At 35.9% G+C, this 16,348-nt stretch overlaps 1 protein-coding gene across 1 annotated transcript in view; it reads right to left on the bottom strand.

Moving 5' to 3' along the window:
- Window positions 1–7,824: 7,824 nt before the first annotated feature.
- The window catches only part of LOC126273800 (amyloid protein-binding protein 2), a 117,629-nt gene continuing 109,105 nt past the window's right edge, over window positions 7,825–16,348 (bottom strand). Inside the window, exons 9-11 of the mRNA XM_049977060.1 lie at window positions 13,442–13,587; window positions 12,949–13,114; window positions 7,825–12,783 (exon numbers count right to left, since the gene is read on the bottom strand). Of these exons, the coding sequence (XP_049833017.1) occupies window positions 12,551–12,783; window positions 12,949–13,114; window positions 13,442–13,587 (545 nt within the window). The 3' untranslated portion in view covers window positions 7,825–12,550. The remainder of the gene's footprint in view (window positions 12,784–12,948; window positions 13,115–13,441; window positions 13,588–16,348) is intronic.

Below are 16,348 nucleotides of genomic sequence, written 5' to 3' on the forward strand. Positions count from 1 at the left end.
CATGACAGCCTAAACTGAGGCGGTGGTCTGAAGCTTAACCTGCAGGTAACTGCTACCTTGGCATCATTTCTCCAATGCTCAACAACTGCTCTACAGCAAATATCAGTTAATTAAATTATAATTAAATAATTAATAATAGCATGCTTGATTACTTCACGCTGCTCTCAACTTTTTTTCCTACTCTAGTAACGTACGTTGCAGCACTTGAGATGATTTGTCTCTATTTCACTTTTTATCAACTTCAAATTTTCACTCCTTTTTATTAATATAGCAAACAAGAGCATTTTTAAAACTTCTTGCCATATAGATGACTAATTCATCACTCTGGTGGGCTCCACACCACCTGTAGTTCTTAATCACAACAATGAAATTTGGATTTCATACCATCTATTTGACAGCATGCACACTTTATGATCGTAAGTCTGCAGGGCAGTTTATCTTGACAGAGCTTACAGGCAGGGTTTACTAATGGGTTGGAAAACTGAAATTGTGAAGAAAAGGTGAGGATGTTACAATGACACAACCAAATGTTGAAGGTGGGATTAGATAAAGTCAGTCACTCTAGTAGCAGAAGAAAAAGGAAAGAAACAGAAGAAACGTAATCAAGACAACAGATGCAAAGACAGATACCCTTCCCACCTCAGGCCAAGACTCTTTCCCGAACCATACTTCACAGGTGAATGGCACCCATACAGGCCCAAAAATTGACTTCGGTTTCCTTCTATGGAAATCTATCATATCAACCACCTGACTACCCCTCCTCCTTCAGTAAACTAGATGCAGCTCCATTTCAGTTATGCTCAGGGACTCCTTACTACTAGAGGCACAACCATAGAACCACTTGGCAATATTCCACCAAATACTGTATTGATCCCCACAAAATTGTTAGTACCCATCCAGTAGAACACGCTAAAAGCCGTCATATAGTAGCACTCACTACAAATAGTAGACAAATCATCATTAGATTTCCTTAGTTCCTCAAATGCTAGGCAGTATATCACGCAACAAGTTTCCTCCTGTAAACTCTATCAGCTGCAAGTTTTTCAGTTTCCTCCCCATTCATGTCCATGCACTGAAGATCCTTTGCTAAAGTTTGTTTACAGGTGTTAACAAGATCATCATCTAATTCTGTATCCATCTGTTGGCTTCTATAACAGTGCTGATTTGGGTATTCTCCAACCTTTCATGCATGGAACACATCCTTTAAAAAGACCATTCATGGTTTTTTTTTTATTTTTTTATGTAACCAATCATCATTTTTAACACAGACAGCTAGTCCATAACCTTATTTTTACATCCTGTATAATAAACAAATCTCTTACTTAGAGACTGGGTGTGCCACCACAGCTGGCTCCTCTTCTTATTACCAGAATTTCTACAATTCTCCGGTCAGTTGACACACTTTAACAATGGTTCTCTCTGTACCTGAACACTGCTGTTTCTAATAGTTAAACCCAGTAGTTGTGTGTAGTAGCTCATTCAGTATCCCTCCATTTCTGGGACGAATTCCAACAATTCTAAATATTTGTTCCCACAATAACTCCTGAGCATCCTACCCAGCTCTCTCATTATCCTTTCTGCAGTAGTTTTTGAGGGTATTGCCTTGATATAAATACAGTTTAATTCTTTCTTGAACTAAAATCTGTTTCAAGTTTTGTACAATGAACTCAGATCTATTCTCTGACAATACTCTGTTGGGTATACCTACTTCTTTAAAAAAAAAAAAATCCATCTCTCAATCTCTTTATTACGGGATATGACTTTGCCTTTCTCACTGCAACCAGTCTGGAGGTAAATATGCTACTCCCTGGCTTCTAGGCAATAGGCCATACATCTCCACAGGCACTCATGGCAGCATGCTGTTATTTTGTCTACAGAAAAATGTGCACTCACCTTTTGGTGGTCTTCTTCTGCATGACATGCCTTCCCTGTTAGAAGAAAGGTAGAGTTCCTCAGCTAAACAAGCTGTAAGCAGAAACTGGCTGTGCTAAACATACCTAAAGGCTGCATCAATATTTTCTAGTTGCAGGTTTTTACTACCTATTGAATAAAAGACAGTTGTACGAAAATCAGTATACCAAGAGTGTAAAAATGATGCTTTGATGTCTTGTAGCATCTGTCACATTCAACCTACCATTACAAATGAAAGAGTAACTCTTAAGAGTTTTGTTTGTATATCTTTGCACTTCTCCATGCACTATGTCATGTGTCTTAAATTAGAAAGCGATAGTAGCAAAGGTGGTGACTTGTAAACAGAAAGCTTTTCATGTCTTACAGTTTGCAAGGACTAAACCTGTTTTTACAGTGCAACCTTGGTTTTCGTATTAAGTTCCGTACTAATCCTCCAACTGATTTTAACATCCATAGATAGTACCACCAGTTTGATTATACCTGCTGTCTTCGCAAAGGGAAGAGTACAGGACAACCAAGAGTGATTGAATTGAACGGGTCTTTCACACATAGCCCCTAGAAATCACACAGAAGGCTACTCGTGAATTAGCAGTTCCAATGAGATTCTATGAGGAGATTTTCAACGGGATGTTTACAACTACGTCCGTATCGTTCGCAGCTGTCACAAGCTCTACAGCCTAGACTATGGTTTACATGCCAACATTGCAAACGAAATGTTGCTGCATGACAATTGATATTTTTTGGATAGTGTAATTTTAGCAATGAATTAACATTTGACCACATAGAATGTGAAAACATCCGATCTGATGCCATGTGATTTTTATCTTTTGGGGTTCATAAGAGTGTCCTGTGTATATGCCTCCACTACTAGCTCATCTATCCGGCGTAAGAAACATGACTGAGACAGTTGTTGCGACTACTCCAGACACAACGATCCAGGTTTGGGAAGAACTCACCTATTGACTCGATGTCTGCCATGTGACGAATAGTGCTCTCAATCAACACTTGCAAGAAAAACTGTTCAAGTTGCTCTGTCATTTGATTTAAAATTTGTAAGATAAATATAATAAATGCTACAAAACCTTAAAACCACAATATTCATTTTGAAACATCTGGTAGTGTCATTTCTTGGTTACAAACTTACTGCCAAATACAGTCAATTTGAAGCTGCAATTTCTACACTCACACATAATCACATGGAAAATTTACATGATGGTCTGTGAAACTGAATACTCACTCAATATTACACAAATTGGCAACCCTGAAAAATCAATGGTCATGACTTGACCATACATCATGTGCATTTTTGTTATTCAAAAAGGCACGTTTCATACAAAATATCTGGAATCTGCACCATTGTTATTGTCATTTGCCCATTACCAGTAACTCTTTATAGCACTCCATGACATTTATATAATTGTAATTCTGCAAAATTAAAATATCTTTTCAGAGCTTAACAAAACTGCATCAGATTGTCATGATATTTGAACCTGACTGTTTAGACTCTACAAAGAAATTCTCCAACCCACAAAATGCATGTGAATTCTCTCACTTCTGACTAGCGGAGAGACATCATAGCCAATCAGCTAGCAGATCTTCACCTTGCTATTCCATGTCTTTTACTTTACATCAATCACAACATAAAGATCTCTTTAATGCAACTAAAGCAATTTCATACATACATACATTCATCAGATGATGTTCTGCTTCACCTTCTGTTTTCATCGAGTAGAATAAAATACATCCAGTGCACCTGTCACTAACGATAAACATGTACTGAATATTGTTGATATTCCAATTTGGAGTTTCCATTGTTTGCATACTGAAGTTGGGGTGATATAATAGTTGTACCTCAGTTAAAGCCTCTACAATCAATTAAAATTCTATGTACCATTGTTCTGCCCACCTTCATTTAGTCTATACACTAATGAAACTTAACAGTGACAGTGTATTTAGCATTAATCCTGACACAAACTGTCTACAGCACCCAGTCATTCCTAAGAATGCCTGCAATTGTGTGGTTTTTTTTATGACTGAAGGCGTTGTTACAGAAAGGGAAGAGGACATGGATGAAGATGAGATAGGGGATATGATACTGCAAGAATCTGACAGAGAACTGAAAGACCTAAGTTGCAAGGCCCCTGGAGTAGCTGATATTCCCCCAGAACTACTTTTATCTTGGGAGAGGCACTCATAACAAAACTATTTTACCTGCTGTGCAAGACACATGAAGACGGTGAAATTCCCTAAGATTTCAAAAATACTGCAATAATTGCAGTTCTAAGGAATACACATGCTAACAGGTGTGATTGTTAGTAAACTATCAATTTAATAACTCATGGTTGCAAAATTCCACAGTAATGTGGGAACATGTGAGGCAATACTGACACCGTGACTAATCTTAGAAAATAGGTTAATGAAAGGCAAACCTACATTCATAACTTTTGTAGATACGGAGGAAGCTTTTAACAATCTTGACTGAATACGCTCTGAAATTCTGAAGATCACAGGGATAACACACAGAGAGCAAATGCTTATTTGCAACAGCATGCTGGAATGTTATCTGTATGCACTGTAACTGTTCAGCTGCACTTTGTTACAGTACATGTATGGTATCCTGACATGGTTCTTACATTTTGGGAAATACCATCTTGACAATGTGGATGATTTGAAAATGGGTCCTGAACCAGAACCAGTCATCAAGAAAATAAACGTGAAATTTGAATCTTTGGGTGTTTCTCTGTTGTATCGCTTATTTACATCTTGTGCAGAAACCAGGCGGCACTTATAGGAGTCCAGGAGCATGAAAGAGAAGCAGTGATTGAGAAGGGAGTGAGACAGCATTGTTCAGTCTGTACATCGAGCACGCAATAAAAGAAACCAAAGAAAAATGTAAAATATAGAAATTGAAGTTCAGAGAGAATAAATAAAAACATTGAGGTTTGATAATAATGTTGTAATTTTGTCAGAGACAGCAAAGGGCTTGGAATAGCAGTCGAACGAAATGGGTAGTGTGGATAGTGTCTTGAAAGGAGGATATAACATGAACATCAACAAACGAAAATCAAAAGTAATGGAATGTAGTCAAATTAATTCAGGCAACGCTGAGGGAATTACATTAGGGAATGAGACACTAAAAATAGTAAATGGGTTTTGCTATTTGGGTATTAAAATAATGGATGGAAAAAGTAGACGATATAAAATGTTAACTGGCAATGGCAAGAAAATTGTTCCTGATGACGAGAATATAGATTTAAGTGTCAGGATGTCCTTTCTGAAGGGTGTAGTGCAGCTTTGCATGGAAGTGATATTTGGGGGTATAAACAGTTCAGGTAAGTAGAGAATAGAGGCTTTCGAAATGTGGTGCTTCAGAAGAATACTGAAGATTAGAATGGTAGATGAGGGTATCAATGAGGAGGTACTGTATATAATTAGGGAGAAAATAAAAAATATGTGGCATAATTTGACTCAAAGAAGGGATCTGTTGATAGGACACATTCTCAGCTATCAAGGGATCCTTGAAATCCAAAGTATCCTAGACCACAGTACCCAGGTTCATGCAATGTTCTCGAATTCCGGAAGACATTTCATATACTTCCACACTGTCACTTTGTGAGTAAAGATGAACCAGATGAGTAACAGTGACTGGAATTAAAGCTTCCAAGCAGATATTTCTCAAAACATTGTTCTTAATAGGACGAATTCGACATATGTCTAGATAATATTGGAGAAACCCCAAGGAGAGCCGTTGTGAAATGACTGTTTACAACATACATAAATGAGCTAGAGGATAATGTCATAAGCTTCTGTTCGCGGACAATGCTACCATCTATTAAAACATTACATCGTTAGAAGACTAGCAAAATGCAGTACGAACTGCACGATCGATAACTGCTACAGGGACTGGCTGTTGACCCTGAACATAAATGTTTGTAACATATTTTATTGTTTGGCAACATACTGACAAAAAATTGCCAGAAACTGTAACAAAGGTAATGTATCTGGTATTAACCAAACCCAGTGACCTAAAGCAGAATGACACATAAGACTAAAGGTGGGAAAATATGGTGCCACGTTGAGATTATTTGGAAGATTATTAAGGAAGATGAGAGGGAGTGAGGAAGGGGGCAAAGGAAGAGGGAGGGGAGGGAGGGAGGGAGGGAGGGAGGGAGGGAGGGGGGGGGAGAGAGAGAGAGAGAGAGAGAGAGAGAGAGAGAGAGAGAGAGAGAGAGAGAGAGAGAGAGAGAGATGCATTTTAGATCAAGGAAAATTGGAGAACTTGAGTACAAAAATAGGAAAATGATAGTGGTCCAGCAGTACTCTCAACCACACACTATTAGGGGGCTTGCAGAATATAGATGTAGATCAAGACAGAGAACAGCGTGTAAAAGGAATAAACAAAACACACAACCTTTAAGAGAGGTGTGGGACAAAGTTGCTGTATGATTCTAGCTCTGCTTAATTTTTGTAGTGGCAGACTTGTAGGTGAACCTTGAATAATACAGGTGCAATACAATTAGGAGGGACACTGAAAATTATTAAATGTGGAGATGATCGAGCAGTCTTAGCAGAAAGTGGAAAGATCTTTAGAATACGACAGGGGCAATTTTGGAGGGGTAAAAAGGAAATGAGGAGAAATTTGAATGTGTGTCAAAATACCTAAAATAAAAGTAGAGAACTACAATAAAAGTAGAGAAAATAGCACATTTACAGCCCTATAAAAATAACAATACGGGAAAAGAAATGTGGAAAAGTAAAATCCTTCACTTATTTAGGAAGCATGTTTAATGCAGATGGAGGCTGCATCACAGAAAGAACAATAGCAATTGGAAAGGAATTATTTCGAGAAATTTAAGGATTACTGGCAACAAGAGCAACAGGAAGTGATTTAAAAGAGTTTTGCATTACACCTTGTTTGAAGCGAAAAAAGTGAAGAAATATTTTGAAAACTTTGAAAAGAAACAGTGGAGAAAAATGAAAGAATTTTGAAAGGTAGAGGGAGTGTGGAAGGAGCTATAACGAATTGGGATCGATCAATTTTTAGGATACATGGTTTGCAAAAAAACTATCATTAAAGGAAAAATCAAAAAGAAAAAAGATCAGAAGACGAAGATACAGGATACTCACAAATTTGAGGGAAGAAATAATAACAGCAGATATTTATACTAAGATCATGATTTTATGTGTGGCTCCACATGAAATACCCACAATCAAGATGTATTAGGCTGTCTGACTAGTATTTGCAGTTCTATACAGAACAAAGGAGCACTTTCTACATACTTACATATTACTAAATAAAAAGACTACTACTCCATTTTTATATCTATATAGGAAGGCTTATCTCAAAACTATTGTAGGGATTTTGATACAGTTTCCACTAATAGACGCATCGATTCATGAGGAAGATTTGCACATGTAATATATTACTGCTACGCCAGGCAAACTATCCGACCATAGATACTACGTGCTAGTTGTGCGAAGCTGGGGAGGGTCTCTAGGTGGTGAGATAGAAACTAAAGGATGAAATACGCTAAGCAAAATTAATATCTTTATAATTAACCAGTTAAAATCTCAATAAGATATTTAATCCTCCTCATTCTTGTAAAAGTGACGATTAACTGAAATCTAAGGAAATTACTGACTGCACTCCATTTTCCATTTGTCCAACAGTTTTTACCACCAGGACAACAAATTTATCTGAAAAGTAATCTTTTTTTCTTATAGAATATGTATTAGCAATTATTACATCAAATAGCCTGCTGCAAAACGTAATATCTAATTAATGCACTTTTTTATCATTGCTCCTCTTTTCCTTGACTTCTGCTAACTTTTCTTCTTCTTGTTTCTATTCATGTCTCAATTATCAAATACTTAAATTTATTTGATAGTCAGGAGATCAAATCAAAAACTTCGTAACAGAACTAAAATATTTAATTTTTTAAAAATGATTCCTATACATGATGTTCACAACTACTTAACAAAAGAAAACAATATTCCGTATTTCTACAACACATATTACACATAGATGAAAGTTTAACAACATTTTTAATTGCTTCCTTTTGTAACCCCACTCACAAACAAAACTCGTTTCGATAAAGCTTCAGTTCCAAAACAGAGATTCAGTTGTAGAAACTAAACCCACATATTAAAAAAAGTGAGGAACTCAGACTTTTTATTCTTAATTTAAGAACTACTTTACAAATGTTGCTCAACATAATTATTAAAATATATATTACATAATAGCTTCATGGGAAATATTACTATTTATGAATACAATAACATTGGAAATAGTCTTGGACATACTTATCATGCAATGTTAAAACATCTCAGAGCATAACATCCATGAACACAGCCAAAAGCAGGTAAGTTATGAGAATTCTGGTCCATTCACTAAGATCACGACTTCATTAACTCTGCTCTAATTTTTGATCACTACAATTGTTACTTTACTAAAAGAAACATATGGTTCAGCTGTAAAATGTTCTGGCACCTTTAGGCATGTACAGAAAAGCAAACCCCATTAGTTATTTGTTTGAACATGAACACAAAACCCATACATAACTCTCCTAAATATCAAGGTGCTCATTTTTATAAAAGTGAAATCCACATATAATATAAAACAAGACTTTATAATTGGCTATCCAGAATGTGAAAAAAGTCAATACATTTACAGAACAAATACTCCAAGAACATTTGATAGGTAAATGCAATGCCTCATCTTAATAACAGAATTTTTTTTATAATAAGCTGGTCAAGTAAATACTGTTTCAAATGCTGACACTTCCTCAAAGGTTGTGGAAGATATTAAACATCTACCAACTATGAAAACAGGAATATTTTAAAAAAAATAAACACTGTTGCACCCTCCAAAGACATGTTTCAAATGATTTATAACATTACACACACAATTACAGAGTGCAATGAGAAGAAAAGGGAAGGAAGTAACAGTACATAAGTCACCTGGATTTAAAGAAGTCAAGGAGAAAAAAATGTAGAAAACGAAAGCAATTGAGTCTTATCTCAACATTATGCCCGGTTGCAGTGGTTTCTTATCCCCATTATTTACCAGTCAATCCCTATAATTTTAACTATCCTTCATTATCTTATTAGGCAAGTTGTTATACTTCCCAGCCATTGTCTCTTCACCAGCAGCAGTCCCTTAATTACTGAATCTGACAGATTGCCCTTGTTTCATAACTATCCAATACTCCTTTCCACAGCTCTATGAATTCTTTGTACTTATTCAAAATGCAGCACATATTGTGTATCATCTCACACCCCCAGTAACACAAACTACACAGTATTAGGACAAAATATTGTAACTGAAATGGAAATTTCTACGATGTACCTCACTGTAAGAGATTAAGCTAGGCAATATATAAACTGACCAAAAAATCCAACATAAAAAAGGTTAAAAGAGGAAAAGAAGAAGAAGAAAATTGTCACATATAAAAATGAGCAAAAGGAAGTATCTTTTAAATATCTATTGTGGAGAAGGTATTAAAAATCACACTTTTACATGAAAATGAAGGCTGTCACCAACAAGTGTCCTTTAACATAAAACTAAAGGTCATGTTAAGGAGTACTATTGAGACACATGCAACTTCAACAATATAGTAAGGAAATATTTCTATGGAATAGAAAATGATACAGTGACCAAACATGTTATCAAAAGTGTTATTAGGTTCTTTCTCAAAAGAAAAATTATGATACAAGATCAAATTATGCAGTAACAGAGCTCAACCTATAGTGCAAAAAGAATCAAGATTTTCAAAACACATCATACAGCATAACAAAAAAGAATGGACAATAGTCTATGGTTCTGAATAAAGATAACAAAACTATATATGTAGGCAGGCCATAATACATGATGTATTAGGTGTGTGTGTGTGTGTGTGTGTGTGTGTGTGTGTGTGTGTGTGTGTGTGTGTGTGTGTGTGTGCGCGCGCGCGTGCGCCAAAAACTGACAATATCATCATCTCTGTCTCTCATAACGGGAACTGACTGAGGGCATAAAAAGAATGTGAAACTTTGTATATTTAAAAATGATTGCGAGATCATGCAAAGACAAAATTACAAGAAAATTAGATAATCACATGACATTTCACAAATTTACTCCCTAACAAGAAGTACTTGGTGTAATATTAAAGAAATGTCACATTCCTATTTGCTGAGGTATGTAAAACTGCCACTACATTAGAGAGCTCCCCAGGAAAAAAATTCTTAGCGAGGCTGCATAACATATCAACAAGCTATACATTCTTAAATACATGCTTTAGAATGTATGTCTACAAAAGAGATACCATCACTGATTTAATTTCACAAACATCTATACAAGACTAAAAAATTAACAAAAGTGATATAGTGCACAGATTATCTTACATTTAATGTTTCACATTAAAGGAAATTTGTGAACAGAAATGAGAAGAAGTGTTTCTGTTGTAGCCAAATAAAATTCCTAATGGTTGCCGTTTCTTGTGTTGTTGTTCCAGTCTTCATGACTTACCTTTAACAATATGTGCTCCAGTTCCAAACTGTTAATTTCTAACAGCTCTATAGCTGACCATGATCTCAAAATATAATTGTCAAATTTCCACTTTCTGCTATCTTGCTTTAGTTTTTTCCAGTCACATCAATTTGCCTGTGCCCCCCCTTTTTTTTTTCTGCATGAACAATTTTGTTATTACTGTTTCATATGTAATTCTTTTCTTTTATAAGTTCCCTCCATTCCTTTTGGTTATGACAGTGTGCATATGCCTGCATCATATATGCAAGGAAATTTGTGTCTCACTAACGAATTAAGAGACATAACAAAAATCAAAACCAAACACAATTAGGAGCTGCAGTTGCTGCAAAAAGTCTGACTATTGGTTAAAATTCAACTCTTTTTGCACTGCACGACCTCCTGAATGGGCAATTCCCACGATCCTCTGCAAATATCATTGCTATAGAAATACTTTCAACAGTTTTTCCATGTCCTCCATTAAATGTTCGAACCTTGGACATCTCCTGAACAGGTGCAAGTACTAAAACCTCCATCCCATTTAATGATATTTCAGGATTTATTCATTTACTAGAAAAATATTGGTACAACTACTGTGAAGTTGATAAATTTACTTCTGGAACAAATAAATGCTGAAGTCTTATTAAAACGGATGACACTGAAGAAAACAGTTGTCCATGTTGATCAATGAAACACGATGATTAAATTTTTCAATTTAAACAAAGCTGACAAAGAGCTGATCGTTAAAACACATGAGAATGTACAAATTCTCTCCACAGCAGAGAATGGCCGCAGTGATGACTGCACGCAATAAATAGCAGACATGGTTATGCCAAAAAATGAAGATGTAAAGCAGTAATAATTCTTACTGCAGGACCACGACCAAAACTTTAGTCATGGAATTACTAAAAAATTGTTAAAGACACTGTTAACTCAACCACAAACAACTGAAAAAAAATATACAATAGATAGCTGTTCACAGTCTGCTCTACCAAAGTACAAAAGCTCCTAATTTTTGTTCTGGTATTTTCATGGCAAATTACTCTGCAATGAAGAAGAGACTAACAATCAGTTTCCATAAATGTAGACAATGTATACATACTTAAATAATGGAAGTACGGCTATGACACGATTCGTAGTTCTGGAATGAAGACTTGTCAACATTCACCGTAGAGATGAATCAATAAAATCGCTATGGGGTACTCGAGTTCAAGGCATTGGTTTGAAAAGTTTGTATCAGGCGTCATGGTTACATCCTTTATGCTGAATTTTATTGTTACCTCAAGTTTTCTTTTATTTACTAAAAACAGTCTAAAATTGCAAATAAGTTAATTTTAAAGGGGGTGGGGGGATAGGGTTTTAAAACAGACAGGAGGTGAGGAAAACAAAAGAGAGAGAAGTGGAGAGGGAGAACAAGATGGAAATACAATTTCACTATAATAATGAACTCAAACATGAAATGAACTGTCACAACTCTGCCTTGGTCAGATAATTTATATAAAAGGGAAGTACCATACACAGACATTATTTCATGGCTCCTTGTGCACATCACATCAATACTGGACACGTGGTTTCTCAAAATGAACTATTGACTAGCATGCATCTTACATATTAAAAGATATAAAACATCACAACTAAGAGTAAAAGACCAGCAAATATTACTGGCATTCTTTATACAGCGTTTCACAAATGAAATTATATAAATGCAAAAAGTTGCAGACAATTGTCGCAACATTAAACATTCTCAAGTATGTACATGACAATTTTAAAACAACAACATACGTAACGTGGGGTACGACACCAGCGCCTAAGTGTAACAGATTACTACCAGTTTTATTAACAATAACTTGACAGCAAGCTTTGAATGGAGTATCTTTGCCACAATTAACATAAAAAGTAAACATTTTAAAATAATACAAAACAACATAAAACATGTTCTTTTAAATTAAAAAAAGGACAAAGCGATCTATCCACATAATGCACATGTGAAGGAATGGCAGTATATACTCTTTGTGTCCAGGTACTTGTGAATTCTGTGTGAATCACAAAACACTTAAAGCTGTGGCACAATGCTCCTTCCTATGGAAGGAGGTTAATTTTTTTGATAGAGTATTACACTCAAACATGACACTTAATTCAGTTAGGCTGGAAAAACTGTGCTGTGATATCACTTATTGAAAGAACTTCACCATCGGTGTCAATAGGTTCATATTCTGTCTGGGATGTGATATCTCTATGAAGCTTCCAGTTGTTCAATAAGTATGTGTAGTCAGCAACTTTGTCAACTTCTTTAAGTTCATGATATACATGCACGAGACCTCTGTAATCATATTCCAGGCCGGAATAACTTTCACCAAACAGCTTTAAACCTAGAAAAAGTATATAGAAACTAAAGATTATACATTTTAAATTAAAAACATGAAAGCAAACACTCTAAGTACAAATACAGCTGTTACTCATGACAGAAGGTTTCTTTATATCAGGAACAACATACAACTAAGACATTCCTTCAATACATTTTCATTCATACTTACTGATGTCAATAGATCGCTTGTAAAGTGCTTCAGCTTTTTTGTACTTCTTCATGTGATAATTATACAGGCTAGCAAGATGACCTATAGACAAACCAACTTCATAATCATCTTCTCCTAATAGCTCTTCTTTTATGGCTATTGCCTTTAAATGCATTGTTTCTGCTTCCTGTGAATAAGTAAGGCAATGAAAAGACGTTGACTCTCTTTCAGTAACAATTACAGCAACAATTATTATTACTGGTTTGGTGCTGTAACACATCTGAAAAAATTTTAGAGTTGAGATATTGGGCACTTAATTTCCTGTTAAAATTTCTCCATTATATTATGTGAATACTTATATAACAGATAACCACGTGCCATAATTTTCATTCCGGACACAACATCTTGTTGGTAGAACATGTAAATAAGTAAACTACTATGTCTAATTGTCTGATGAAGTTTACAACAGATGTTGTTTGGCCCCTGTAGACTGTTAGAACTGCTATCTACTTACTTCAAACTTCTTCATGCTCTGGTAGAGACGGCCCAGATTCCCAAAGTGTTTAGCAGTTTGCACATTCTTTTCACCAAAAGTAGCAAGGGATAATTTCAACGCTGACAAATGAAGCTCTTCTGCTTCAGCTAGTAATTCCTGCATACCTGAAATAAATAGATAATTTTATTCTAAAAATATTTAACCGGAGTTCTGAAAACAGCAATGATTCTACAGAGCTAGAAAAAAAAAAAAAAAAAGAACTACACATGTTTCTGTCCTCCTAGTACCACCAGTAGCACTTCACAAAATGTTAGTAATGGCCTGTAGAAAGAATACACACAACATATACAAGTTTGTAAGTCTAATCATCATGTTACAGGTAACCAATACACTTGACAATCTTAGTTTCAAGGTACACAAATGTGAGATTTGGTTACCTGAAGTTCTGATGAAAATATAAATTTGATTGGTCAAACAACTTTCTGTGTCATAAGTGTTTATTTAAGGTTTAAAAAATGCTGCCATAACCAATTCTTTCTTTCTTTTGCTATTTCAGCTGCTAAATATTGTAACACTAATCAGAGTCAAAAGATTGACGTTACAGCCTTTCCATCCAAACACTGTAAGAGGGTGGTTTGAAAAGTTCTCTGAATCACCACGAGAGGTCAGCACTAGCACAACAATTAGTTCACATGATATTCATTGGACTGTTGCCTGTAAACACATGCCACATCAGCGCTCTTGGAAAAAAGCTATGGTGGTGACATGGCTCTGTTGTTGTTCCCGCAAAGATGGGGAAAATCGAGATTTGAGCCATGATTATGTGATTAAGGTATGAAAGCAAAGGACATACAGGTATATGCCGATTTCCAGAATGCACTGGGGGACTCTGCTCCTTCATATTATACTGTTGACAAATGAGTTTAAACTTGGTTGGAAGAGCTTAGATGATGATCCGTGCAGTGGCCGGCCAAGATGTGTCACTACTCCAGAAATCATTACAAAAGTGCACAAAGTGGTCATGGAGGATTGCTGATTGAAAGTGCGTGAAATTGCTCACGATTGCCAGATGTCATCTGAAAGGATATATCACATTTTAACTGAAGAATTAGAAATGAAAAAATTATCTGCGAGGTGGGTGCCGCAACTCTTGACTCTTGATCAAAAACATGTGCTGTCGCCATGGCAAAATTACACAAACTAAGGTATGAGAATTGTTGCCACAATCACCTTATTCACCTGATATGGCTCTGTTAGACTTCGATCTCTTCCAAAACACAAAATTTTTCTCAATGGACGAAGATTCGCTTCAAACGAAGAATTGATAGCTGGAGCTGACAACTATTTTGCAGGCCTGGAGGAATCTCATTTTCGAGATGGTACCAAGGCACTGGAACATTACTGGACTAAGTGCATTAATCTACTACGAGACTACAGTGAAACATAAAAAAGTTTCGGTGATGTAGGTACCTTTTTCCTATACCGTTCTGAGAACTTTTTCAAACTACCCCCGTAATCCTGCGGACAGCACCAACACACGAGCAATCTCACACAGGAACAACTGAAGAGAAGTAATTTGAATGGTAGAGATTTGTACTGCTTGCAAGCCATCTCTTGGATTATTTACATGTCACAATTTGAACATCTGAATATTAAATCCAACATTCAGCTACCATTTTTTTGTCAATTTGAATAGACATGAGATTTGCTGATGTTCCATATATTCTCCTCAAATCTGCCATTTGCCTGACAGACAATGGCCCACACTTGTGCAAAATCTTGCAGACACTTGCCTTGTGAAGCATCACATCATGTTCCAAGGAGATGAGAAGTAGCATTCTCCAGTGTGGTGCTCGATTACTTTCTGATACCTTTCATGAGAATTAAACTCAAATTGGAAGCGCCCCCCCCCCCCAACATAAGGTAAGGACATGACAACTTTTCCTCTTCAATACTTGGTTTAATTTGCCGAGTCTTTTGGTAGCCACGATATATTCTTTAAAAGTGCAAGTTCCTTCTTCAGATGATCCTGGTTAGCAACAATGTGTATTTAAAGTCACCATTTGCCAGCAAATTGATTTGTGTGTTGTTGGACTTGTGGTAAGTGACATGTCCCCAAAGTGAAATAATACATCAAAAAATGGGTGGCATTTGCCTACTACTGCTTTCAATCCCTTTGGTGAATTGAGAGAAGTGTGAGATACCATTCTGTTCTGCGGACCTCGGCAAGTGTTCTTTTTTAACATTTCCGCCCCTTAGGATGTCAAACTGGTGATTAAATATGTATTTCTTATTATGAGCTGTGAAAAGGACATATTTGGATCTTATAAAAAAAATACATTAATAGATGTTGTAATTGTTATGTTGCATGTATCGTATGCACCTTGAGAAATGATCTATGTAAGTTTTATGAAGAGAATTAAGCCAGTCCATCCCTTGGAAAATGGTGACACATAATCTCATATAAGTTTATGTTAATACATGGGAAGATAGGATAAGGACCATGTTTTCATTCTCAATTCCTGATGAGGTGTTTGAGTATAATTGGAAAATGCTGTGTAAAGTAATAATAGGACAGGGTGGAAAGTAATGTCTGAAAAGGGAAAAATCCTATCCTTTTGTTAGGCGTAAAAGAGGTGGTGCATATAGGCTTAGCTATGATTTTTGTTTTATTTTATTTGAGTAGGAAGCAGATTAGAGAATTAGTGGGACTGGTCAGAGTCTTATTTGAATCAAAACCACACTGACCACTGTATTAATCTAGATTAATAAAACACCTGCAGTCCCACACACTGCATTAAAGCAACATCGTTCAAATAAACAGAGTCAGGTGTGAAACAAATTTTAAGATAAAAAAATCGAGAGTTTTGTATGTTCTTGTGGTAAAATAAAAGTATTCTATTTGTGGAACTGGCTTCACTGCAA

Source organism: Schistocerca gregaria, chromosome 1 (genome assembly GCF_023897955.1).
Source record: "Schistocerca gregaria isolate iqSchGreg1 chromosome 1, iqSchGreg1.2, whole genome shotgun sequence".
Classification (NCBI taxonomy): domain Eukaryota; kingdom Metazoa; phylum Arthropoda; class Insecta; order Orthoptera; family Acrididae; genus Schistocerca; species Schistocerca gregaria.